This window comes from Colletotrichum higginsianum, chromosome 3, assembly GCF_001672515.1.
Source record: "Colletotrichum higginsianum IMI 349063 chromosome 3, whole genome shotgun sequence".
Taxonomy (NCBI): domain Eukaryota; kingdom Fungi; phylum Ascomycota; class Sordariomycetes; order Glomerellales; family Glomerellaceae; genus Colletotrichum; species Colletotrichum higginsianum.
Genome location: NC_030956.1, coordinates 5,878,473 through 5,905,551, shown reverse-complemented (window position 1 = coordinate 5,905,551; position 27,079 = coordinate 5,878,473). Strand labels below are relative to the sequence as shown.

Genomic DNA, 27,079 nt, shown 5'->3' with positions numbered 1-27,079 from the left:
AAATGAGTGTAAGTGAGCAAGCGAATGTGGGTACAGGAAGTGAAAAGAGCGTGGTAAGAGAAATTACATGAGGGCTGTAAGAACACTACGGACAAGTAGAGCAAACTTCATGGTCAAATGAAGGATTATATAAAGAATTCAAACATGTTCTCAGGAAGTCGCTTGGTCTCGATGACAGTTGCGAGGAGTACCGCGACGCGAATGTCGAAGACGTGCTTCACGATAAGAATTGCGATGCAAATTGCCTCTCAATAAAACCACTCTCAGAAGTTCCAGTCCTGTTGGTCTGGCGTTACATGTAGCCACCGGCCTAGGTAGCATCCGGTAGGTGCTGTAGATATCCGATCGCCCGGTAATCTCGTCTCTTGTGACCAGAAAGCTTGAATGAGCTTTCTGGGTCCGAGCACAATCAGACACAATGTCATTTGCAAGCCATCAGATAGGGGTCATGCCATCGAACGAGCAGGATCTCGTATTTCCGGGTCTTGAACGCACCAGGGGGGCTTTAACATTGCATTGGGGCTCGAAATAGGAAGGTCGCGGGGTGGATACGCAATTAATGATTGCAGGGACTGTTACCCAAGCCTAACGCTGTCGACATCTACGTTCTCGGACTTCAATTGCTGGGCATCGTATCACCGAAGACCGGAGGCTTCATGATCTCTCGAATCACTCTTGGCTCTGTAAGAAATATATGGAAAGGGGGGATACAATAATATCGGTGTCTAGTCGGCTGCGTTGTTCACTTGCCATCAAGAGCAATTTCTTGCCCCTAGGTCTGCCACTTTTGAAAATCTGAGAATCTCGGGCTTTGAAGTTCAGCCTTGTTTTTCTGTGCATCTTCAACGTCAAATGCGTTTTTTTAGAAGTTTTTCTCTTCCAAGAGAGGGTTCTTGGTCCCAGATATCTGCGTACGAAATGGATGATGATTTCACGTGTGATTGGGTATGTTACTTATTTAGCAATCTTACAAAAGCTGCAGTAGCTTCGCCAAATTTCTTTATGAATAACTTGTGTATATTGACTTCTTTCGAGGGAGGATAGATCTCATGCTACTCGCACAGAGACTTTGTCATGAGATTTCGGTTCTTCGGGGCTCGCTGCAAAGTTGTGTGGTAGTCGTGGGTCGGCATCTCTAACATCGTTCTCCATACACTTTCTGATCCTGGTCTAAAACACAATGCTTTTCTTAACGCCTCCGCCATTATGCATTGGAGCCGGGTCCTGCTATTTGGGCTTTCTTCTTCCTTTTTTTTTTCTTTTTCTTTCTCTTGCTCGCCGCATTCGTTCGTAGTCATTGTCATTTGATTCTCCCCCTTTGCCCTACTCCAAAACTCTAGGTATCATTATGCCGAGGACGAAGACGGCCGCGGTTGCATACAACCTGACCAATTGGATCAACTCCGTCTCTCCGAACCATTGCCGGCGAGGAACCCCACTCGCTCACTCATTGCTGACAACCCCAAGCCGGTGTGACAAGGCGGGCGCAAAACACGGTGTCTCTGACGGATTCTGACAACCTCTGTTCATGCTGTTCCATCATCGTCACTCATTGCACGGGCGCTTACTCGATTCACTGTGACGAGCTATTCTATTTCCGCCTAAGAGTGTCCGAGTATCATATCCCTTCAGAGATGCAAGTTCGAGATATCCCCTCGGCCGAAATTGAATCAATGGCCAATCTCATCCCGTCCCCTCAATTCCCTCAGTCCCCGCAGCCCTCAGAGGTGACGGGCCTCATCAGGCGGAGACGGAGGCAAGTAAGTAGGGCCTGCGATGCATGTCGCTTGCGACGCATCAAATGCGACGACGGCTCTCCGTGTTTCAATTGCAAAACCCGGTCACAGCAGTGTAGCAATACCAGCACGACCAGGACATGTACCCTGTCCCAAGCCCATGAAGAGATAGATCGACTGAGGCAGAGGGTTAGGGAACTGGAAAATGAGCTCCAGAAGCATCGCAACAGTCCTTCCGCCATCTTACTAGGACGAAATCTAGAACCCCTGCCACGAACCCCGGATTCGCCGTCGACCCCAACTCCCGATGCCGAGAGTGTCGGCCGTAAAAGACCAGCCAGCTTGCTTCGGGAGGGCGCCCTCCTTCGACCTGCACGCTCACCCAGCAGTACTTGGTTTGGAACGTCATCGCTCTACTTCTTCATCCATCGTCTTGGGGTATTCCTCAGTACCGAGGTTGAACACGACCAGCCCGATCATATGCTTCTACGCTCAGGACGGAGCGCCCCACCGGGTAGCCGCTTACCAACTGTTGTCGGTGACGCTTCTCGTCTTCTGAGACCTCTTGCCGACCATGCCAGCCGAGGAGTTTATTTGAACTCCATTCAGGAAGAATTCTTCGTCAATTTGTTCTGGCAGACATATCACACCTCAGTTTTCGCCATCGTCAACGAAGCCGAGTTCAAGAAAGCATATCAAGCACTGTACGTGGACGTGCCACCGGGTCATGTTCGAAAGCCCTCGGCATTGGTCGATATCGTTGTCGCCATGTGCATGCAGTATGGCGCATCTACTATGCCCTCCGGCTGTCAGGGAAGGATTGTGGAAGACAATGACTCAACTATTGCTGGCCGATGGCACTATCGACGTGCACAGGCTTTGCTGGCGGGCGAAATGGAAAGCCCGACAATATCAACGTTGCAATGCCACCTGCTGTCGGCCCTATATGTTTGCGGCGCGTCGTTCCACAACATGGCGGACAACATCGGCGGTCTTGCGGTGCGCACAGCCTACATGCTCGGTCTTCACATAGATCCTTCACCGACAATGGCGGAAGCGGAACGTCAACACAGAAGACGACTTTGGTGGGCCGTCTACCTTCTGGACAGTAAAATCGGAATGAAGCTGGGCCGCCCTTTTCTGCTCCATAGCAGCTCACACGCCATGCCGCAACTTCCCGATGACCAGCTTGGGACTTCCGTCTTGTCGGGTTCGACTTTTGCGCCTATTGCGAGCAACGCGACCTGGTTGAGCTTCAGTCTTCACCAGTTGAACCTATTCAGAACAGTGCGGGCAGCTCACACAGCGCTGTACAGTCAGGACTATGGCCTCACAGTTGACAAGACAATGTGGGACGATGCTTCGTCCCTGGAAAAGGCGGCATGTCAGCTATCTTCTCATACACTCGCCCTCGACAAATGGGCCGAAAATGTGCCCGATGCGCTCAAGACCCACCGCGAGACACAGGGCTGCCCACTCTCAACTGACGGCACGGCACTCATTTTTGAGCAATACGCACCTCTCTGGCTCCAAAGACAACGGCTGCTTCTGGAACTGGAGTACCATCACATGTGCGGGAACCTCTTTCGCCCCTTTGTCTCTTTCGGCTCGGAGCCATCGCAAGGCAGTCTGGCCGAGGCCATGGCCATCAGAAGCGTCGATCATGCCATTGCGCTGTCAAAGATCACCCTGCAGGCACTTTCGTCCACCGCCATTTTGGATGGATGGCACGAAGCCTTCCAATGGCAGTGGAATGCGGCCATCACTTTGGCCGGGTTCATACTTGCCTCGCCAAGTCATCCTTCCGCATCACCAGCTAGAAATGCTCTCGACCTCACATTATCCGTTTTTGATACTTTCGGGGCAAGCTTTGGAACTGCGGCGAACGCCGCAGTTGTCGTCCGCATGCTCTGTGAGAAGATTGATATTGCGGCATCCATGTCCCGCTCAAATGCTAGCTGGGACGCATCTGAAGCTGCATCTAACGATGTACCAACTGGCCATGGAGACTCTTCCACAGGCGACGGGTTCCCAGACAGAATGGTTGATGGGTCGATGGATAGTCTTTCTACCTTCGGGGGACAAGGATTTGACTTCCTGCAACTGGCTGTTGGCGTAGATTCCTGGGCCGACATGGGCATGTTTGGGCTAGGCGATCTAAGTCTGCCGGTTGAAGTGTCTACGCAGGGTAACAACTGATTAGCTGGGCAAGTGTGCAGATTAGGACATAACGGCGGCGTGTGTGAGGACGCGGTCGAAAGTTGCGCCGTTGTCGATGGAAGCAAGGTTGAGCTCCTGAAGAGGGAACACAAGAGTGGCCTCCAACCTTACAAATCGATAGACCTGTGTTCTTGATCCCACAATTTACACGTATGTGCTGTGTTGTGCAATGCACGTGGGGCTCCTAAAGTCCGATCGGCAACGGAATCGCGGAATGATTCCTTGCTTGATAAGACGCCAAGCCGGAGTTGCGGAGTTGCCCACTGCATCACGAATCAGTCCTTCGTTGCTGACTCGGTTTCTATCATGACAAAACGTCACAAAGAAAACAAGGAACCAAGATTAATTGTAGAACATATAATGATGAATATCCCCTCCTGATAGAAGGCACCGTTTTCCCTTGATCTTCAGCATCCTAAGCCACCATCCCCGTCACCTCAGTCATCATTCCCCATCACTCTCAGTCATCATTTCCAACACCCTCAGTCATCATCTCCACCCAGCCAATTAAGAATAAAAATAAAAACCCCGGCTTATATCGCAAGAACCGTCTTCACTCACATCAGAAGCCGACTGTTCTGTAAACTCACCAGACACCTGCTTACTACCATCCTGTAATCCAGGTCGACCCTTTCATACTCACCAAATCACCATGGCTCCCACCAACATCTCGGAGAGCAAGTTGTTCAAGCCGCTCAAGATCGGCAATGCCCAGCTCAACCACCGCATAGCAATGGCGCCGTTGACGCGGTACCGCAACGACACGAACCACGTGGCCAAGCCTTTCGTCCCAAGATACTATGGCGAGCGCGCCTCCACTCCCGGCACCCTGATCATCTCCGAGGCTACCGGCACGTCAATGCAGGAGACTGGAGTGCGGCAAGGCCCGGCTTTCGTTACCGATGAGCAAGTTGCTGCTTGGCGAAAGGTCATCGCCGCGGTCCACGACAACAAGTCGGTGTGGTTCCAGCAGATCTGGGCACAGGGACGTGCCGCCGATCCCGAATACCAGAAGGAGCGCGGTTACAAGTTCCGGTCATCCAGCGCCGTCCCCATGGAGCCTGGCGCTGCTGTCCCCGAAGCAATGACAGAAGACGAGATTCTGGGTGTTATCCAGGACTTTGTAGACACGGCGAAGAGAGTTGTCGACGCCGGCGGCGACGGAGTCGAGATCCACGGGGCACATGGCTACCTTCTCGACCAGTTTCTGTCCGACTCAGTCAACCAACGAACCGACAGGTGGGGTGGTTCAATCGAGAATCGATCCCGACTCCTCCTCGAGGTTGTCAAGGCAGTCGTTGAGGCCATCGGCGCTGAGAGGGTGGCACTCCGGCTATCCCCGTACGCCTCCTTCCAGGGTGCCGAGTCATCGGACATTCATGGCCAGTATTCCTACATCATCAAGGAACTCAAGAAGATGAACGCTCCCTTTGCGTACTTGTCGTTGGTCGAGGCCCGTGGCGACCCTGCAAAGCTATTGAGCCCCGACCTGGACTCGGGGGCTGAGCAAACGCTCGACTTCATCCTCGACATCTGGGACAACCTGTCGCCTGTGATTGTGGCCGGAAATTACAGCCCCGAGACTGCCTCTCGAGCACTGGAGGAGCACTACGCAAAGTGGGATGTCATTGTTGCTTTTGGAAGGAGCTTCCTCGCCAACCCTGACCTCGTATGGCGCATCAAGCACGGTGTGCCTCTTACGAAGTACCACCGGTTTTCGTTCTACATCAAGGGCTCTGAGATCGGCTACAACGACTACACTTTCAGCCAAGAATACATTGACGCGCGGAGAGAATGGGGAGTGGCAAACCTGGAATCGAATGCCAAATAAGCGGTTTTTTCATGGGTCATGACTGGCCGTTTTGTTTTGCATTGCCTTTTTTGTTGTACATATCATGAAACAATAGGAATTAGATCTTGGGCGTATAGAATATCGAGAGCAAGCTACAAGAATGATGAAAAGTGTATTGGCAGCCGGTTACCGTGGAGCTAGAACCATATTCTCAAAACTGTACTATATGAAGTAAACTTGAAAATACCCCTTCCCCGAGCCGAGGGCTTGCGGTATCTTCCTCCTAGGGGAATCTCCCAGGGGAATCCGGATGGGGCCGGGCAGTCCCCACTCTGGCTTCCGTCCGTCTTTCCATCACCGGCCTCATCTTCCGCTACTCTAAGGATTCTTCTGTAGGGGGGGGGGGGGTTCCTTCTTTTTTTTCTTTTTCCCATCAAGATAGTATTCTGAGCTCCCATTACCTTCTCCTTTTTCCTTATTTCTTCTCACCTTTTTCTTCCCCCACACGTTCCTCGCAAAAAAAAACAGACCCTGAAAAGACTAATTGAACCATCCCCAAACACGTTAAATCTTCAGACCATTTAAGCCTACTTCGACATTGTCAAGTTAGTTGCCCGAACGATTTTCGTTTCGTCGTTGGATTAGCTAACACACCAAAATTCGGATCAAGACCTGCGTCGCATCCCTTACAAAATTGTCATCTCACAGTACTCTGCACAACATGGGATCGAACAGACGTGTGTCCCAAGTAGGAAGTCTAAGCCTGAGGACACCAATCGTTGTTGACCAACCAGTCTTGGGCATCTTTGTGCCCATCCATCCATACCGGTGCTAGTATCCAGGTGGCCAATCAAGGGTCGGCAGATTGTGTGGCCGGACGCAGCACATTTGGATTGCTACAGAAAGCCCCCAGTAGTATACATGCCTCGATGAATTCATCCGCTGTTACCCATTATCACCAGCCTGTATGGTATGAGACAGTGCGCCCTGATGGTCGGCGGTCGCGTCGCGTCTCGCACATTTCGGAAGGGCACAATGTCCGTGGATTCCCATGTTAAAAGCCCGATGGGCTGGGAATCAGCGGCTAGCAGGTAGCCCCAATCGGTCATGGTGCGTGCAGATCGCCCCAAGAACCTGTCAGCGCCAACACCCATCGCGTGGCTCCGTGGATCTATGACGAAAGAACGTGTTAAATGTTCCAGATGAGGCTCGTTGATTTTTAAAAGAAAGAAGAAAAATCGGCCGTCTCCACATGGCTCCAAAACGATACCCCCCCCCCCAAACGCTGCGCTGTGTGTGACGCGACCAAAGTGGGATTACTAGCAACAACTTCGATACACACCGTCATAGATCTTGACTCGACCGCCGGCCGGCGGAAACTGAAGACCGAACGCCGTTGCTTTGCTGCTGCGAATTGCACTCATTTCAGCTGCTAGTGTTCGTTTGCGTCACTCATGATAATACGATCCAGTGCTCTAGAGTCTTCCTGATTGGCATGTGGTTCGTTCTCAGTAGAAGCGAATGCCTTGGCAGACTGGTCCTGACATATTTCTTGTCTCATGCATGCTGGTGTTGAATGGTCTTGCCCCGTTGACCCAGTCCTCTATGCTATTCATCTACCACACTTTGCCGCGCACTTCTCAGTAACGAAAGTCATATGTTGGATCTCTCTTCGTGTCTCGGTTGCATATTGCAACAAAGCTTTTGCGTCGCGTTATCTTGAGTTTTGCTTCAACCAAAATGGACGAGAAACCCACTCCTCGGGACTGTGACATCCCCGGCGGCTTCCCCGAGACGCCCAGCTTCGCCCCGGCCAGCGGTCGTCCTACGCCCATGAGCTTTTCCAACGATGCCCAGCAGAACATCGCCAACGCCCCCAGCCATGACTTGGAGTCGGCGCAGAGATTCCAATCTCACACCTCCACGAACTACTTTGCAGCGAATACCTCGACTGTTCGTGACGATGCTTCGTCTTCCACCGTCACCCTCTCGGGCAATGGCGCCACGGCAGCGGACAGCGGCCAAGCCTTTCAAAGGTCGAACGAGACTTCACAGAAGCCAGTCGCTTTGGCTGATGATTCGACGCCCTCGTCGGCTTCTTCGGACGTCTTGTCTCCTACCGAAAGCACCCAATTTGCGCCCCTAAAGACCAACACGAGCACCACCAAACGACCCAATGCTCGCAGCCAAAGCAGCAACCTCACTGAGGATGATATCTTTCGGGTCTTGTCACGCCGCCGCACGAACGCAACAAATCAGTCCGACGTTGAACAGGGAGAGGAACAACAGGAGGTCGAGCGTCTCATGTCTCGGATTTTCGGCCGAGCACGCCAGGAACAGAGCGAGGAAGAAAAGACGAGACACAGCGGTGTTATCTTTCGCGATCTCACTGTCAAAGGCGTGGGCGTGGGCGCCAGTCTGCAGCCCACGGTTGGCGACATCTTCCTCGGTCTGCCGCGCAAGATCAAGGTCCTTCTCTCCCACGGGCCGAAAGCTGCCTTTGCAAAGCCCCCGGTGCGCGATCTCATCAGTCACTTCGACGGCTGTGTTCGCCCGGGTGAGCTTCTCCTCGTTCTTGGCCGCCCCGGTTCCGGTTGCAGCACGTTTCTCAAGGCTTTCTGCAACCAGCGAGCGGGATTTGAGGCCATCGAGGGAGAGGTCACCTACGGGGGTGCCTCTTCCGAGGAGATGAGCAAGAAGTTTCGCGGGGAGATCATTTACAACCCAGAGGACGACCTGCACTACCCAACGCTTACTGTCCAGAGAACCCTCAACTTCGCTCTTCAGACACGTACTCCCGGCAAGGAGTCGAGGCTCGACGGAGAAAGCAGGAAAGACTATATTGAAGAGTTCATGAGGGTCGCTACGAAGCTATTCTGGATCGAGCATACGCTTGGGACCAAGGTCGGTAACGAATACGTCCGAGGTGTTTCTGGCGGCGAGAGAAAGCGTGTCAGCATTGCCGAGGCCATGATCACCCGTGCCTCCGTTCAGGGGTGGGACAACTCCAGCAAAGGCCTCGACGCCAGCACTGCCGTGGAGTACGTCCGGTCGATCCGGGCCATGACCAACATGGCAGAGACGTCGACGGCCGTGTCGCTGTATCAAGCCGGCGAGTCCTTGTACGACCTCGTCGACAAGGTGTTGCTGATTGACTCTGGCAAATGCCTTTACTACGGACGTTCTGAAGAGGCTAAGCAGTACTTTGTCGATCTTGGCTTCGACTGCCCGGACCGGTGGACAACCGCCGACTTCCTCACCTCGGTCACCGACAAGCATGAGCGCCACATCCGCGAGGGTTGGGAAGACCGCATACCCCGGACGCCCGAAGCATTCGACGCCGCGTACAGAAACAGTGACGCGTACCAGAGGAACCTGCGCGATGTCCAAGACTTTGAGTCTCAGCTTGCCCAACAGATGGAGCAGCGTCAGCAGCACGAATCCAAGAAGACCGAGACGAAGAACTACGAGATCCCGTTCCACAAGCAGGTCATGTACTGCACGCAACGCCAGTTCATGGTCATGGCAGGCGATCGAGGGTCTCTCTTTGGCAAATGGGGAGGCCTGGTCTTCCAGGGCCTCATCGTCGGCAGCTTGTTCTACAACCTCCCCAACACCGCCGCCGGCGCGTTTCCCCGCGGCGGCACTCTGTTCTTCCTCCTCTTGTTCAACGCGCTTCTGGCCCTTGCCGAACAGACTTCGGCCTTTGAGTCGAAGCCCATCCTGCTCAAACACAAGTCCTTCTCCTTCTACCGGCCCGCCGCTTTCGCCATCGCCCAGACGGTCGTCGACGTGCCGTTGGTATTCATCCAGGTTTTCCTCTTCAACGTCATCATCTACTGGATGGCCAACTTGGCAAGGACAGCGTCGCAGTTCTTCATCGCCACGCTCATCATCTGGTTGGTCACCATGGTCACCTACGCATTCTTCCGCGCCATCTCGGCCTGGTGCAAAACCCTGGACGATGCGACCAGGTTCACTGGGCTATCTGTGCAGATCATAGTGGTCTACACCGGATACCTGATTCCACCTGGCTCAATGCGCCCATGGTTCGGGTGGCTGCGATGGATCAACTGGCTTCAGTACGGCTTCGAGTGCCTGATGTCCAACGAGTTCTACAACCGTCAACTCGAATGCGGCCCGCCCTACTTGGTTCCCCAAGGACCCAACGCGTCACCAGAGTACCAGGGCTGCGCCCTCGCGGGAAGTCCGCCGGGTCAGACTATTGTGCCTGGTTCCAGCTACATCGAGGCTTCGTTCTCCTACAGTCGTTCCCATCTGTGGCGCAACTTCGGCTTCCTCTGGGCTTTCTTCATCACATTTGTCCTCCTGACTGCCTTGGGCATGGAGCGCATGAAGCCCAACACCGGAGGCGGTGCCATCACGGTCTTCAAGCGCGGACAGGTCCCCCAAAAGCTAGAAGAAAACATTGCCACCGGCGGCCGAGAGAAGAAGGGCGATGAGGAGTCTGGCAAACCGAGCAACGGTACCGAAACCGCGACGGCCGACATGCCGACCAAGGAGAAGAGTGACCAGGAGACGATGAGGCAAGTGGCTCGAAACGAGGCTGTATTCACATTCCGCAACGTCAACTACGTCATTCCGTACGAGAAGGGCGAGCGCGCCTTGTTGAAGGACGTCGATGGCTATGTCCGCCCAGGCAAACTTACTGCCCTGATGGGTGCCTCTGGTATGTTGAAAGCTTTGATTACTATGTATGACTGGCAACGACTGACTTGACGATTGCTAGGCGCCGGAAAGACAACCCTGCTTAATGCCCTGGCTCAACGTCTCAACTTTGGAACCATCACAGGCGAGTTCCTTGTCGACGGTCGACCCCTCCCCAAGTCCTTCCAGCGGGCAACCGGCTTCGCCGAGCAGATGGACATCCACGAGCCCACGGCAACAGTCCGGGAGGCCTTGCAGTTCTCCGCCCTCCTTCGTCAACCGCGCGAGGTACCCAAGAAGGAAAAGTTCGACTACTGCGAGACCATCATCGACCTCCTCGAGATGCGCGACATCGCCGGGGCCACGATCGGCAAAGTGGGCGAGGGCCTCAACGCAGAGCAGCGCAAGAGACTCACCATCGGGGTCGAACTGGCGTCGAAGCCCGAGCTGCTCATGTTCCTGGACGAGCCGACGTCGGGTCTTGATTCCGGCGCCGCCTTCAACATTGTCCGCTTCCTCCGCAAGCTGGCAGACGCCGGCCAGGCCGTGCTCTGCACCATCCACCAGCCGTCGGCGGTCCTGTTCGAGGACTTTGACGAGCTTCTGCTTCTCAAGGCAGGCGGCCGGGTTGCGTACCACGGGCCCCTGGGGCATGACAGCCAGGAGCTCATCCAATACTTCGAGTCGAACGGCGCCCACAAGTGCCCCCCCAACAGCAACCCGGCCGAGTACATGCTCGAAGCCATCGGCGCGGGCGACCCCAACTACAAGGGCAAGGACTGGGGCGATGTGTGGGCACAGTCCGAGCACAAGAAGACTCGGTCCCGCGAGATCGACGACATGCTGTCCAGCAGACGAGACGTCGAGCCCTCCAAGAGCCTCAAGGACGATCGCGAGTACGCCATGCCGCTGGCGACGCAGACCATGGCCGTCGTGAAGCGGTCTTTCATCGCGTACTGGCGCACGCCCAACTACATCGTCGGCAAGTTCATGCTGCACATCCTCACCGGCCTCTTCAACACCTTCACCTTTTACAAGATCGGCTACTCGTCCATCGACTACCAGAACCGGCTCTTCTCCATCTTCATGACGCTCACCATCAGCCCGCCCCTCATCCAGCAGCTCCAGCCCGTGTTCCTGCAGTCGCGGCAGATCTTCCAGTCGCGCGAGAACAACGCCAAGATCTACAGCTGGTTCGCGTGGACGACGGCCGCCGTGCTGGCCGAGATCCCCTACGCCATCGTCGCCGGCGCCGTCTACTTCAACTGCTGGTGGTGGGGTGTCTTTGGGTGGCGCCTGCCCAGTTTCAACTCGGGCTTTGCCTTCCTCCTCGTCGTCCTCTTCGAGCTGTATTACGTCAGCTTCGGCCAGGGCATCGCCGCCTTTGCCCCCAATGAGCTTCTCGCGTCTCTGCTGGTTCCCATCTTCTTCCTTTTCGTCGTCAGTTTCTGCGGTGTTGTCGTGCCTCCAATGCAGCTCAACAGCTTCTGGAGACCGTGGATGTACTGGCTTACACCTTTTCACTACTTGCTCGAGGCTTTCCTCGGCGTTGCGATCCATGAACAGCCCGTTCGTTGCGCGCCGGACGAGTTCGCTAGGTACCAACCGCCTCCGAACCAGTCCTGCGAAGAGTACACGCAGCCCTACATTCAGCAAGCCGGAGGATTTGTGCAGACGGGAGACGGAGGTGTTTGCGAGTTCTGTCAGTATGCCGTCGGCGACGAGTTTGGTGCGGGATTCAGTGTGTACTACAGCAACATCTGGCGCGACTTTGGCATCTTTTGCGGGTTCATCGTGTTCAACTACCTCGTCGTTTATCTCGGGACCTGGCTCAAGTTCAGGGGTAAAAACCCCTTCAAGAAGATCATGCTGACAATGAAGACGAAGAAGGGCGGTAGTGGATAACTGGTGGTATGGTAGATAGAATGCCATGCTATAGAGTTGTTCAGATTCAAATAATGTTGTATTCCATTCTGTTTAATCACAAGACTCGTTCATTGCCCATTAGACTACTGTAAATGCCACTTTTGTCCGAGGTTCAGACCAGCTGACGGTGACGACGCTGCATCTACATCTACTTCTTAAAGGCACCATTCGTCAACTCGTCCTCCAAGTCATAATACACCTGGAACTCGCAGTAGCAGATTTCCGGGTCGCTCTCGACGTCAAAGTTGAACTGCGCCTCCTCATCCGTAATCAGGACCTTTTCCAGCCCGTTGGCGGCGGCCGCCTCGGCCAGCAGCTGGACGCGGCAGCTGCGCTCCATGGAGGTGTAGAGAAAGGCAGCCTCGTCGACGGTCTGGCCGACGGTCAACAGGCCGTGGTTCCGCAAGATGCAGCCCTTGCCCCTGGGACCGAGCGCCTTGGCGATAGCCTCGCCCTCTTCGGGGCCGAGGACGACGCCGCCGTAGCTGTTGTAGACGCTGTGGGCGTCGCCGCGAAACTTGCAGGCGTCCTGGGTGAGCATCTCGAGGCGGCGGCCGAAGACGGACCAGGCCTTGCCGTGCAGGCTGTGGCTGTGGCAGACGGCATGGACGTCCGGGCGGGCCTTGTGGACGGCGGCGTGAATGAGGAAGCCGGCCGTGTTGGGCGGCTTGGAGCGGTTGCCGCCGACGACGGCGCCGTCGAGGTTGACGAGGATCATGTCGCTGGCCTTGAGCAGTCCAAAATGGCGGCCGAGCGGGTTCGTCCAGAAGGCGTCGTGGTACTCGGGGTCCCGGACCGAGATGTGGCCGCTCATGCCGTCGACGTAGCCCTCGCGGGCCCAGTGGCGGAACGCGGCGGCCATGTGCTCGAGCTGCCACTGACGCTTGGACGCGAAGTCGGGAAACTCGGGGATGCCGGCGAGCACGACGTCGCCGTGGGACATGGCCTGCAGGGGCGTCTTATTGACGAGCTCATGGCCGTGCTTGGTGTGCGATGCCTCCTTGGGCACGACGGCGGCACCGCGGGCCTCTGCGACTGGGGACTCGGCGTCGTTGGCAACGGCGGACGGGGCCATGGTGGGGGTGTGTCTGTCTGTCCAGCGATCGGTTACGGGCTCCGTAGATGAAAGGGCTCCGCGGGGAGAGGGGAAAGGGACCGAGTGAATGAATAGAACAGGATGGGGTGGCCTAGTAAAGGTCAAACCGGACGGAGTCTTTCAGCAGTACTAAGTTGGTGAGAATAGTCGAAATTGTTCTCTGCAGAGGACGGATGGAGACGGATACAAAGATGGGGATGGAGATGCTCGATTGATAAGGCGCCACTTACGAAAGCCGTAAATGTCATTCGGGGTCTCATACCCTGCGTTGGTTTTACCGGAGCGGGGGCATGCGTTTGCGGGGACGAGATAAGGTAGGCAGGCGTGTACGACCGGGATCGCTTCTCCAAACAACGACCGGAAGACCGGGAACCAACCGGCCCGGTCCAAATATTCGGCCTGCCGGATATCGGCTTCCATGTGGCGCACATCCCCGGCTCCGCGGAAGACTTGCTCCGGCCATCTCGATTCATCCACGAATCTTTAATTGGCAAAGAGAGGATACAAAACATGCACAGAAGCATTCGGGCCAGATCACGAATTGGCATGCCGCGCGCGACGTGGAGAGTGAGACGTGTCATGTTGAAGAAAAAAAGGTCGCGAGAGGGTATGTATGATGTTACAGCAGCGAGTCCATGCAAATTCCACCCGCCCGTCATAAACCAAGAAATTCTCTTCACGACGACCGTCGTCGTCGTCATTACGCAGATGCTTTTGTTTACCCGTCGCGTTGCGCAGTCCTACCTCTTCCCCAGCTGCCTGACGCCAAAAACAGCTCTTCGTCACTCTCCTTGAAAAATCGGGGAATGGAAGGTGCCTCGTCACTCGAGTCTGCACATTGTCCCAGATTTCGCATTACTTCGTCATTAAAATAGCAGTATGCTGCCGGTGATCCGCTGCCCCGGTATCGCTCGTCGGGGGTTTTCCCTTCACCTCTTGGCTTGCGCAGCCTTGTCCAGGCACCGGATGATCTAGCAAAGTTGGTCAGTATAGGTAGCCCCACGTCGAACAATAAGTTGGGGGCACAAACCTCCTCTCCCCAGACTCCTTGGTTGCTGAGATAACGGCCCATACCCCTCACCAGCTCGAGCTGCTCCTCCACGGTCAACCCAGTGACGGCCATCTCCATGACACTGCCGAGATTAACCTTGTGGAGGGCGATGAAAGAGTGGTAGTACATGTAGGTGAAGAAACCCATGATGAACTGGCAGTCCATGCGGTCTGTCATGCCGCCGTGGCCGGGAATCGAGTCGCCAAAGTCCTTGATCTTGAAAGTGCGCTTGAGGCCTGAGGCGAAGAATCCGCCGAAGGGAGCGATCAAAGAGGCAAAGGTTGCGAGAACCAGTGTGTGGAGCTGCATCGGGGCCACGGTGAAGGAGAAGGTCTGGTGCATGTTGGGCGGCAGAAAGAACAGAGGCGGCAGGCTGTATGTCTTGGGGTTGAAAACGGGGTTGCGCGTGCACTCGAGACCGGTGAAAATGTTTGCGCCCAAGTCCTGGTTGAGTTAGCAGCCGCGCGCGCGTCGACAAAGGAGGCCGGACGAGGGAGTTACTCACATTAACAGGGCAGAGGAAGAAATCAGAGCGCATCAAGACGTTGGTCAGGAGCATGCCGAAGATGATGGTAAAGACCCACGCGCCGACGAATCCCTCGACCGTCTTCTTGGGAGAGAGGGCGATCAGCTGAGTGCGGCCGAACGTGATTCCGCAGAGGTAGGCCCAGATGTCGTTGGTGATGACCATAGCGGCCGGAAGGAAGAACCAAATCATGCCCTCGAAGACGTTGTTCATGATGAAGTGGGCTTGGACGACGATAAGGTACAGGGCCATGTGTGTCCAGGCGAACTGGGTGAACTGGAACTTGTAGTGGCCGGCCTGAAGCGAGGTAACAAAGAAGACAAAACCTGCCAGAAGTCCGTTGCGTCAGTACATGTATGCCACAGAGCGAGTTCCTGCTAGGTTGGAAGGGGAAATCAGTCGGGGCGGCGCCGAGACATGACGTACCAAAGATGTACAGGATGAAGCTGATGAAGCGGTGGTGGGTTGCCAGAGGCAGCAAGACCTTGTCGACCAGGACGATGTGCTTGAAGTAGTAGATGACGCTCTCGCCGTAGAGGAAGTACATGGTGGTGGCCAGCCAGTACCAGTTAAGGCTCTTGGCGGAGCGCAGCTGGCGGGCGCGGCTGGGCACGCTGGCGATGGCAATGACCTCCTTGAAGGAAATGATCTGGATGGCGGTCATGATGCAAATGATGTAGATGTGGCCCATGACGAGGGCGGCGAAGAAGCCAGCGAACATGACAAATGTCCAAAAGGTACGGGTCAGGAAGTTTGCCTTCTTCTTCTCGTAGGCTTCGCGCTTCTCCTCCTCGGGGGATTTGGTAGGCTGCTGTAAGGAACGAGGCATGTTAGTGACGAGCATGGTAGGGGAGGGCAGCGGACGAATCTTCTTGGTCGACATGATGGTACAGGTAGAGCACGGCACAACACAGAAGCAGGGGAAAGGGAGGATGTGCTTGCTTGCTTGCTTACTTACTTCGGCGATGTTGCCCAGGGCAGCGCCTGTCTTGAGCTTGGAGGGCGAACCATCTTCGCTGACGTCGCTGAAGCTCGAGCGACGGCCGTCACCATGGCCGTTGGTCTTGTGAGGAAACTTAACCCCCCTCCGCGTGCGTGCCATCATGTCTGTGTGCGCGAGTTTCGCGGGCCGTGGGGAAGAGAGAGCGACGGTCGGCAGCGTCTACTGGTGAAGCAGGAGACTCGGTCGACGCGACGAAGGAGTTGGAAAAGGCTGTCGTCGTGAAAGGATCGCAGAGCGGGAGGTTCGGATGCGGCAAAGATTGGAGGCGGAGGGCCGGCGCAAATTAGGCCGGGTGGTGAGGTACTCTCTTCTGTTGTGGGGTTGCACTAGACAGACAGGCGAGGTCAGGTTCGAGTTCGAGTTCGGGGGACTTTGATCGGAGAGTTGAGCAGAGGAGTTTGGTAGGTTTGGGAATCGTGGCCGCGGCAAGGTCGAAGGGCCGGCGTTGATGATTCTTCGGTGGATGTTTGTGTGTTGAACCGAGGACACAGACAGACAGAGACGCAAGGCGCGAAAGCGAAAGCAGCAGAGAGAGAGGGAGAGACTGACGGGGGGGGCGGAAAGGCGGGAAAGGCACCAGCTGGCGCGCAATGCGAGTGGGCGGGGAGGTAGGTACTTGAGTACTAGTGCAGAGTACTTGGAAAAAGAGCACCCCACGGACTGGAGAATGATGTATCATTACTGCACTGTCATGTATCGGGTACCGGCACCTGCCAGTGTCGACAAGTCCACCCTTTTTTTTTCCTTTCCTTTACCAGGAACCAGACCCGTGGGTGCAGACTCTGTTTCTCTGTTTGCTTCTTTAGGGACTCGCTTGGTTCTTCTATCTTGTCCGTCTTTTCTTTTGCTTCCCGTTATATTATGATCTATATTCTGCAGTTCTCTTTCAATTTTTCTTTCTCTTTTGAATAATCTCCCCTGATGTAAGCCAGCCGAGGCTTGTATGTACTTGTGTGTGCAGCCAGTTGGCAGACCAACAAGCGCACAACGCACAATGCACACAGCAGACAGCGCACCCAGGCAGCTGGTCTAGGCGGGTGATGACGGTGCAATTAGCGCGGCAAGGAGAAAGGGACTCCAGGGGGCAGAGGTTACGTCAAGCTCCCGGGGGAGGTCTTGCCTTCTGGAGCTGGGATGCGGGAAACGCGGAGATTAGGTAAGCCCCCCAGTGGATAACGATACGTAGCGTGCACCACTTGCGCAGGTAGGTAATCAGATCAGATTGCAATTGGATCATTGGACCGTCTTCGGCTCGGGCTCCGGGTCGCTCGTCAAAGTCCGCCATAACGAACATGAGCTGATTCTGCTTCGCTTTCTTCTTTTTCAATACGCGGAATAGCTGACAAGAATCTGACCCGAGTTGAGTTTTGCTCCATCTAAAGACTCAAAAACATCAAGTTCGCTACCCTTGCTCCCTATGCTCGCACGGCTCCAAAAAACGGAACCTGAGCAGCATCCCCTGTCCATCGAATTTGTTGAGTTGGTCAGCCTCGACAATCTCATCCCCCGTCTCAGGGACTAACCTGTGCCCGAGTTGCGAAAGGCCCAGTCCCGAGTGGCTTAGTCCCGTGGCCGACGATTTGCTTGAGATTGGCCCAGAACGAGAATGCCCACCTCCGGCCAAGCCGACACACAATGCTCCCGACGCTGGTTGACATCATCACATGCTATCCCGCATACACTGCTTCCTCTACGTACTGCTTTGGCCGGCTTGTGCTGATAGTTGCGACTATGCGACGTGTTCCGGTGTCCAAGCCAGCTCTCCATCGCGTGAGGCGGGAGCTCTGTCATTCGTCGCTTCTTTCTGAGCTAAAAGGACTCTGGAGCAGCTGCTGCAAGTGCCAAGCTGCAAGTAAGCGACCGCATTCGTCAGGGCCTTCCTTCCTTCGTCCTTTATCATTTGGCCCGAGCTTTTTCTTGCTTCGGAACCCTCCGTCACAGCATGGACCGTGCGTCATCTGCACAATCGTGGCTAAAATATCTGTGGCTTAACCTCCGGAGACTAAGCCACACCGACGCGCTCTTTTCGCGTACCCGTACTTACGTGCCGATAAGATTGGAAAAGTAGTGGTTTGGTGCGCTGCCCACCGGCGCCCGCCTGCCACTATTCACATCAGTAATGTCTACTCGCTCCCATTGCAACACCCAGCCAGCCGCCGATGGATCGTTGATCTGCGGATTGACGTTCCACCGCAATTATGAACGATTTCTTCGACGACGACGATTTTGATGACTTGAATGACATTGCCCTTCAAGAGCTCGAGAACAACGCCATCCAGTTCACCCAGATACAGCGCAAACCCGACTCTCCACAACCCATTGATCGTTCCCAAGTCGAAACCTACGACGACATTGAGTTCGAAGACGACGACCTCGACGACACAGAGGTAACCAACGAGCTTTTGCCTCCCCTCGCGCGTCCTGTCGCAGACAAGACCCTCACCCACCATCCGCCCCAACCCTCGAGACATACTGCGCTTCCACCCCAGCAGCGGTGGAACCCACCGCCTGCACCCGCCAACCCCCCGGTCCTCTCCTCGCGGCCGCGATACCCTCCGCCGGTGCCGTCATATGTTCACCCGAATCCTTCACAGCGTTTTGCAACCGGCCCAGCCATCGGTACTTCCTACCGTCCTCATCCCAGTCCATACCTCCGGCCTCCCGTTTCGTCCCGCCTCGTCCTTCAGCAGTCACAGTCGCAAGCCCCTGCGGTAGTCGGCAACGACGTCGTCGCTGCCCTGCAACAACGTGTCAACGCCCTAGAGTCCGAGCTCAACTCCACCCGCGGCGAGGTCTCCATCATACGCACCAATTCCACAAAGGCTGAGCAAGACCACGCTGCCGAGGTTGCCCGTCTCAAAAAGCAGAATGCCGAACAGGCTGCGAGGCAGGAGAGGGCAGTCGAGGCCGCCGTGGCTGCCGAGAGACAGGCCACCACCGAGTTGCAGTTTTTACAACGAGACATGAAGGACGCATCGAGCCGGCCTCGTCCGAGGGAGACGGCTCCGATTCCTGCCGCGCCGGGGACAACCACGCCCAAGAAGACAACCAAAACGTGGGGCATGGCCGACGGCTTCGACGACATGGACATTGCCCTGAGCCCGAGCAAGACGAGGGGCAAAACTCGAGATGCTGGACCCGTCGCAGTGCCTCTCTCCGAGAGGACACCAACCAAGGGCAAACGGAAAAGACCCACTGTCGACAGTCCCGTCATGGCTTTGGAAACCCACGCCGAAGACATCATCATGGTCGACGAAGTGGCGACTGTGCCCTCCGCGGTTCGTCATTCGGGTCCTGTTCCGAACACGCTCCCTTTTGAGGTATGCCTGATCGCCCGATGAGCGGTGGGCTGGGTCGCTAACATCTATCTAGTTCCTTCAGGTCATATTAGACCATGGATCCCTGCATGGAGAGCCGCCTACGTTTGACATCTTGTCGCGTTACTCATATCCGTCCGATCCAGCAACATCCTTCGCCTCTCTCATCTTTCGGGAACTGCCTCTGATGGGCAACCCGTCGAATCCGGTTCAACTGCTGATAGACTTCGCCCGCCACGTCGTCTGTATGTGGAGTAAATGCTTGGACGAGGGCTTCCTGCGGCCAATATGGGACTTGGCCTCTCTCCTTTCCTTTACTCTCCAGTTACAAACCATTTCAGTGGTCCCGCAGATCATCGAGGAACTAGTCCCCGTTCTGCAACAATCCATCTACATGGTTGCTGAGGCACGGTTCAAGAGCATAGATGGCAATATCTCATCCGATTCCAACGCGGAAGCGATGCAACAGCAGGTCGATACGACGTACATCCTCTCTCTTCTCCACGCCTCGGCCGCGGCCTGCGCCACCACCTTGACAGAAACGGACAATGGTGTGCAAACGAGACAGGCTGGCTTCTGGCAGTTGGTCACCCTCGACCTGGTTCTTATCTTGCTGACGCCTAAACAACGCCTCGACGACATCATCGGCATGCTTGACATGCTCTGCACTTCTACCCTGCCTAGCTCCATCGGCCCCATCATTCCGGGAAAGGAGCCCGATTCGGTCGCCAGAATGGTGATTGACAAAGTGTCTCTCAACCTTGTTGACTTGCCCCGAGCCGCCTCTTCGACAGGCCAGAACCACGCCGTGAGATGCGCTGTCCTGCGGACCCTCATGGCCTTTGCTCGCACCCCATATGGAGCACGACAGATCGCGGGCCACGTCAGTGTCATACCACGCCTGGTCACAGCGCTGAGCGAACTGGTTGATGTCCTGTACGACATTCCGGACCCTGTGGTGAACGCCGTTAGTGGCGGCGGCCCTACCCAGGCGCGCAGGGACGGGGCCGTGAGTGCCACCCCGGATAATCCCCGCGAAAGTGCCGACGGGTTGGGCAATGATGATGATGATGACGATGACACTGATGACGGCGGCCGCAGCGGCCCTTCCCTCTTGATATCTCAAATCATTCTGCTACTCCATACCCTGGTGACGGACCCCAATACAGCCAACGTTGCCAACATTCTCCAAAAACTCTCCGTATCCCACGGAGGCTCCCAGCGGTACATCCTCTCCCTCTCGAGACTCAACTTTGCCGAGGAGGATTTGGTGTACGAGGCGGCCGTCGATGCAGATACGGTGGACAGGGCGCATGAACTGCTGGAGCTTGCCGTAACTCCGGACGAAGGCGACAGTATCGCAGCGTCCTTCGGGGTGTAAGCGGCTAAGACCACCTCTCCCCCTCCCTCCCACACCAAAAGCTCACCGTACCTGCAGATAGGTATGATGCACTACCCGACGGCGGCGAACCGTCTAGTCCAAGTGTGTCGGCGACAGTCCAAAGGTGTATGTATGTACAGTACTGGCGGCAGTAAGTGAGTGGCCTGGCGCCGGTACCATGGGCTTGTCAGAATGACGGATGCGGGTATGCCAGGGGCGCCTCGATTACCAAGGCGCGCCCTCTCTTTTTTTATTTTTTTTATTGGTACGAGGCCGTCAAGATATTCCGCCGTTCGTGTCATCACATTGTTCCATCACACTGAACTAGTATAAGCATCGAACAACTCTGAAAGCATGAGACATGGACTGGAGCCACCGATTCGTAATTGTGGCGGCCCAGCCAAGAGTTCCTGAGCTGGGAATATGGTGGGTGGGGTGGCTGTCGAGGTTCAAGCGACACGCCACACACGCTCGCTTTTTTTTCTTCTTTTTTCTTTTTTTTTTTCTTTCGCAAGATACCCTGGGTCTCATTACGGGCCAGCCAGTCGGAATTGGAATTGTTCTAAAGCTGTCTGAAAAACTGGTAACTCGGCCGAGAGATGCCTGGCGGGATGTCGAGTTTACGTTGCTCTTCTTCACACCCTTTCTCTGTCTCTCCATTCTCTTTCTCCCTTTCTCCCCGCCTCGCTATCTCTCTATCTAGCACTCTGCCCTCTCTCTTCGTCTCGTCAAAGGGCCGTGCTTGATGACAGCGAGAAGATCCTCGCTCGTATGGACACGAAGCCACATACACGCCTACCAAGTCGCTCAGGCCCGACGGACTAAACGATGGCTTCATTCGACTGTGCTGATCTCTGGGGCCTTACAAAGGCCCCGAAACGCACTGTCTAGCCGTGTCCGTCCGGACAGTGTTGACTACCCAGGATAGTAACTGATGGCGCTAGTCAGGCTGCAGGCAAAGCCTTTGCTCCCCCAGCCTTAGCGCCGACGAGTGATGGCCCAATGCAGCACGCACCCCCTGAGTCAAAGAGCTGCCTTTCGAGGTCTCATCCGATAGAGCAGCCACTTTCGGTTGTTCATCCCAACTACACCCGCGCTGATTGGGTCTGGACCCGTCAGGTCCGAGCCCGCTTCGTCCGGTGTGGTCTGCAGATGGTCTGCGGATGGTCTACGAATGGTCTGCGAAGGGCTTTGCCCAAGTCCAAGCTAGAAGGACGAACCACAGCACGACGTTGACTCTTGCAAGTCTCGAACTGAAGCCGCCGGGTCAAAGAATGGCCTGCCAGTTGGGCAAAGACAAGCGGGGGTGCACTGAATATGGCATGTTGCTTGTGGCAATCGCCAAGGAATTGGCCGTTAAGCACCTTTACACTACGACCCCTAAGGCCGGTCAGGAACGGAGTCGGAGAAGAGAGAGGGGGGAGGGTGTGTGTGTGTGGAAAGGCATTCACTCATTCACTCCTCACTCACTCACTTACTCTGTGCATCCGACAGACTGAAGAGTCTGACACCGAGCCACGCCCCCCCCTCTCCTCCTCCTTCTCCTCCTCCACCGCCTCCCTTCTTCCGCTCATCTCGAATTGCATATATGATGCCAGTTCCGCCGCACGTCCTAGCCGACCAGACCTCTTGGGATACCCATTCTGCCCTCATCCTTCTTCAGCCGGTTCACGAGCTGCTGCTACTGCTGCCGCTGCTCGATACCACACACCGCCACCATGAACATCCTTTTCCTTTGCACCGCGCACAACTCGCTGTCGCAGCGACTGTATTTAGCGCTATCCAAGTCTCACACCATCACTATCGAGTATGCCCTCTCAGACGAAGCCATGATTGAGGCGGCCAGGCTCGCCAAGCCGAATCTCATCATCTGCCCGTTCCTCACCACTCGAGTCCCTAGCGAGGTCTACGAGACCTACCTGACCCTCATCATCCACCCCGGTCCCCCCGGCGACGCCGGGCCCAGCGCCTTGGACTGGGTGTTGATGGGCGACGACGGAACGGAAGCCGACCCCGAGGCCCTCATCCGGAACGGCACGTGGAGCGAGTTTGGTCGACCGTACTGGGGCGTCACTGTCCTCCAAGCCGTCGAGGAGTTCGATGCCGGACCGGTATGGGCCTTTGAGCAGTTCCCTTTACAGATCGACTCCCCCGATATCACAAAGTCGAGTATCTATCGTGGTCCCGTCACGCGGGCCGCACTCACGGCCACTCTCGCTGCCATTGAGAGAATCCAAACCGCCTCGATTCAAGCCGCTTCACCCTACACCCCTCCCCCTTCGCCCGGCTCTCAAAAGTTCGCCCCGCACCTTGTCACTCCTCTCATCCAAGCAAAGCCCGCCTACCGCGACGCCTCGGTGACACTGCAGAAAGCCTTCCTTGGCGGGGTAACACGTCACCGTCCTCTGCTCAAGGCCGCCCAACGCGACTTTGACATCCAGTCACACACGGCTCGCGAAATATCCCGAAGGATTCGGTCGTCCGACTCCCAGCCGGGCTGCCTGACAACCTTATTCGGCCCAGCCCTGTACGTCTACGGCGGCATCGTCGAGGAGAGCGACGAGTTCGTCGGCCAGGCACCTCCTGGTGGCATCGTCGCCTGTCGAGACGACGCCGTCTGCGTCGCGACGTGCGACGAAAAGGCCATCTGGATCACCCACGTCCGCCGCATCAAGAAGAAGACGGACCCGATGTTGTGGCCCAAGGTCCCGGCTGTCTCGGGTCTGCGGGAGCTGGACATCCTCGGCGACGACGCCGTCGCGGAAAACCGCACCTCGCGGGCAACCATCGACTGGTCGCGGGCCCCGCACAATACCCAGCAAGACGTCTGGGTCGACTTCCAGACCTTTGCCGGGGCCAGGCGGGTTGCCTTCCTCTACTTTGACTTCTACAACGGCGCCATGAGCACGGAGCAATGCTCCCGCATGATTGACGCCCTCGACTTCATCTCATCCACCCATGTTGTGGAACGGCCCCTTAGCGCCGTCGTGCTCATGGGGGGTGACGGCTACTTCAGCAACGGCATTGCACTGAACGTTATCGAGGCTGCTGCGGACCCGGCTCTCGAGTCTTGGCACAACATCAACCGCATCGACGACGTGGTACACTACCTCCTGCACGAGCTGCCGTCACGCAACATCCTTACCGTCGCCGGCATCAGAGGCAACTGCGCGGCGGGCGGGGTCGCCATGGCTGCCGCATGCGACGTTGTCCTTGCTGGGTGCGAGGTCGTCCTCAACCCGGCATACCGTGCCATTGGTCTGCACGGCTCCGAATATCACTCCTTGTCATACACCGGAAGATGCGGTTCAGCTGGGGCCAGCAGGCTGCTGCGTGACATGACACCACTTTCAACGACCGACGCTCACGCGATGGGCTTGGTCGACCATACTGTTCCCGGCTCTGGCGCCCTGCTCGACACCCGCATGCGGGACCTCGTCAAGTCGTTGCTCTCTTCTGACGAAAAGCTGTCCCCGGGATACTGGAAGAGCAGTGTCGACGTCACACCCGCTGGTCTGGCGCGCGCACGTGCCGAGGAGCTCGGAGAGATGTCCAAGGATTTCTGGAGCTCTAGGTCGCAGAGGTATCACCTTCGCCGCCGGGACTTTGTTCGCAAGATCAAGTCCGTCAAGACGCCGCTCCGGTTTGCGACACATCGGCGCAGCGCCGGAGACCTTGATGAAGAGGAGTCGGATGAATTCGACGACGTCTTGAGCTTCGAGCGCAAGGCGAGGGCAGCATTGATGGCCGAGCTGCTCAAGGAGTACATGGAGAGCATGTCAATGACAACGCTTCCTCAACGGTCCGACGCCAGCCATGGGAGCGCCTCACATCATTCCAGAAGAGCAAGTGAAAACGTGGGCAAGCGGGACTTGAGGCCCATCTTTTCATGTTACTACGATGTCACAGCAACATAAAAGGGAGCGCCCGGCTGTTTACAACGGGCGTGTTACGACGCCGACAACACTCATTCAGAACTTCACCATTTCGCTGCTCTGGGAACCCAATCTCGCATTATAATACTTTTACGTGACGGCCAACGGGGGCTTGCTCAAATTTTTCGCTTAGATATAATACCAATCATACCAAGTTCATGACCACTCCAGCTTTTCGCAACGTCTCACTTTTGCCCTTGGCCGGGCAGAGGGTCAAGTCTCGGACACCCTCTCACGCCATGTCTCATCATTTCCCGCCAGAAGTGGCATGCTGGGTGACAGGCTTTCTGTCCAAACTTGCACCAAGGAGGGAGCAAAGAGCGTATACAAGCCCCCTATCGCTGCCTCAAATGCTAACGGCACTCGCGTTCCCATACAGGCTAGCGTTCGCCCTCAGCCCTCCTAGTTGCTCATCCAAAACTACCTAGGTAGTGGTCCTATCCCCCCTCTCCCCCCCCCCTCCAAAATGACCATTCATGGACAGAACCAATGTTGAACTACTGCCATCCTCCATCTGTTCGGATTCGCATTTGTGCAACCCCAGTTCAAACCCCAGAAGTTGCACCTCCAGCAACGCGCTCGCTCACCCCCCCCCTCCCCCCCCCCCCCCCCCCCCCCAATCGGCTGATTCCACGAAGCGGTAGAACGGCCCAGGCCTTTGGTTCTGGAACCTTTGCCTCTTACCGAGCTGCCGGCCCTTTGATGTGTTGTGATATGACATCCGCCTCCTCACCGGTCAAAGAGCCGACGTGGTGGGTTGCGTCTCCGGCGGGCGGAGTGCCGGATCCGGTACTTTACGTGGGGTGTGATGCCGACAGGGGGGGTGCCGTCTTGATATCCACTTGACCCAATATCCGGGTCTCCCTCTCCCTCCCCCTCCCGTCTCATGTTCCTTATGGCTCTGCCTGAACCTGAATCATGTGTCTGTCTCGTATCGTCTTAGGGAGAGAAGAAGAGAAGAACGGAGAAACCCCCCTAAAAATACCGCCGCCAGTGCACCACACAACGTGGGAAATTAGGACGGCTTTCCCCGCCCTGAGTTGGCGTGTCCGCACCAACTCCGCCCTTCTTAGCTGAACCGGCATCAGAAAGGAGGAGTCGCCACCACCGTACGAGCCTCGACCAATGCTCAGTGGCAATCTTCAAAGTATGACGCCGAACGACAAAAACTGGCTGATGCCATTACTGATACCGTTTTTGGATTTGGTGTCCTCGTGACATCATCCAGATCAAAGGGCGATATGCTGGGCGTTTGGAGGCCAGGGTCGGGTCCACCCATCCCGCCACCAGTCATGTTACAATCCGCTATCTTGGACTTGTAGATCACAACGCTAATCAGACTAAGCTTTGCGGAGATCCCACATTATCCTCGTCACAGAATACGGCATCAGCTCCCCGTGGATGGGAGTGAGGGGGCGGAGCCGTTCGGGTTCTCAAGGGCAAGGGGAAAAGGGACCCAATGAAGAAGCTATGGCTTATCATGGTAATGGTTGGACGGAATGTCTGTCAACGAGGTTGGTCCGGCCAACGTTAGAACATAAGTACGAATACGCCTCTCGGTGCTTATGTCAAACTCCGCAGCCGTGAACGACGACGCTGCCATCCGCGTCCACATCAACAAACCCTCCACTACGAACCCCATTATGAACGAATCGAACATCAAAAGCGGCCGCCGCGTGTCTTTCGGGAGAGGTGGAGCGGGCAATATTCGTGAGTCTTGGCCTTAATCTCTTTTCAAGCCTTGACTGCACACGCCATGCCGCCATGCCCAAGCTAACACGGGTATTTTTGGGCCATTACGCGGACGCCCGGATCGACGAAGAGAATACACCACATTACCCCGAATCTCGCCGGAGGAGTAGCGTTTGGAGCGCGGGCTCGGCCGAGTCGACACTTAGACCAGGGAGCCTTATTCACGGCGTGCGAGACATGCTGCGGAGGAAGTCGTTGAGCGGCACTCCCGAAGAATCTCCAACGGAAACGGGGAGGAGAGAAAACAATGAATGATTGCAAATGCCCTTGGCGCTATCCATGAGCAACACCTTGAAGGCTTACTTGGTTTCTGTTTGAGGCAGGCTAAGAAAGAGATATCGAGGTACTGGTAAGAGAAGAGCAGGTATATACTCGTGACAATTCCGGCAGGGTATTGGGAGGCAGGAAAAGATAGAGAGAACTATAATAGGTGGACTCATCCGAGTTATTCCAATCGTTTGCAAATCCGTCAGGGACTGTGCCATTCCTGGACGTAGGCCTGTTCACAGCTAACATCACATCAAAACGCGGGGTAGACATTCTGACGCAACAAGGGGGTGGCTCTGCCAGTCACCATCCGCTGTAACCTCATTTTGAGTTTGACATGGCCTTCAAGAACACGAAACAAGTGACTTCAGACCAGCACCCTATTCCAATTGCAGTCCCTTGACGACTT

General features: G+C 55.8%; 7 protein-coding genes across 7 annotated transcripts; 5 read left to right on the top strand and 2 right to left on the bottom strand.

Moving 5' to 3' along the window:
- Positions 1–1,634: 1,634 nt before the first annotated feature.
- On the top strand, positions 1,635–3,935 carry CH63R_05331 (Thiamine repressible genes regulatory protein thi1; the record flags this gene model as incomplete). The annotated part of the gene is made up of 2 exons (XM_018300306.1): positions 1,635–1,760; positions 1,953–3,935. 2 exons carry the CDS (start codon positions 1,635–1,637, stop codon positions 3,933–3,935), a joined length of 2,109 nt encoding a protein of 702 aa, XP_018161552.1.
- Positions 3,936–4,608: 673 nt separating this feature from the next.
- Positions 4,609–5,787, top strand: CH63R_05330 (NADH:flavin oxidoreductase/NADH oxidase; the record flags this gene model as incomplete). Its single annotated transcript, XM_018300305.1, has 1 exon — positions 4,609–5,787. One exon carries the CDS (start codon positions 4,609–4,611, stop codon positions 5,785–5,787), a length of 1,179 nt encoding a protein of 392 aa, XP_018161551.1.
- Positions 5,788–7,488: 1,701 nt separating this feature from the next.
- CH63R_05329 (ABC-2 type transporter) lies at positions 7,489–12,321 on the top strand (the record flags this gene model as incomplete). Its single annotated transcript, XM_018300304.1, has 2 exons — positions 7,489–10,438; positions 10,499–12,321. 2 exons carry the CDS (start codon positions 7,489–7,491, stop codon positions 12,319–12,321), a joined length of 4,773 nt encoding a protein of 1,590 aa, XP_018161550.1.
- A 169-nt stretch (positions 12,322–12,490) lies between these two features.
- On the bottom strand, positions 12,491–13,417 carry CH63R_05328 (Class II Aldolase and Adducin domain-containing protein; the record flags this gene model as incomplete). The annotated part of the gene is made up of 1 exon (XM_018300303.1): positions 12,491–13,417. One exon carries the CDS (start codon positions 13,415–13,417, stop codon positions 12,491–12,493), a length of 927 nt encoding a protein of 308 aa, XP_018161549.1.
- A 950-nt stretch (positions 13,418–14,367) lies between these two features.
- On the bottom strand, positions 14,368–16,120 carry CH63R_05327 (Phosphatidate cytidylyltransferase; the record flags this gene model as incomplete). Its single annotated transcript, XM_018300302.1, has 5 exons — positions 14,368–14,409; positions 14,469–14,933; positions 14,995–15,341; positions 15,442–15,823; positions 15,974–16,120. The coding sequence occupies 5 exons, from the start codon at positions 16,118–16,120 to the stop codon at positions 14,368–14,370; spliced, it is 1,383 nt and encodes a 460-aa protein (XP_018161548.1).
- A 2,096-nt stretch (positions 16,121–18,216) lies between these two features.
- Positions 18,217–20,716, top strand: CH63R_05326 (DNA repair protein Rad26; the record flags this gene model as incomplete). Its single annotated transcript, XM_018300301.1, has 2 exons — positions 18,217–19,338; positions 19,391–20,716. 2 exons carry the CDS (start codon positions 18,217–18,219, stop codon positions 20,714–20,716), a joined length of 2,448 nt encoding a protein of 815 aa, XP_018161547.1.
- Positions 20,717–22,434: 1,718 nt separating this feature from the next.
- Positions 22,435–24,633, top strand: CH63R_05325 (Formyl transferase; the record flags this gene model as incomplete). Its single annotated transcript, XM_018300300.1, has 1 exon — positions 22,435–24,633. One exon carries the CDS (start codon positions 22,435–22,437, stop codon positions 24,631–24,633), a length of 2,199 nt encoding a protein of 732 aa, XP_018161546.1.
- Positions 24,634–27,079: the final 2,446 nt, after the last annotated feature.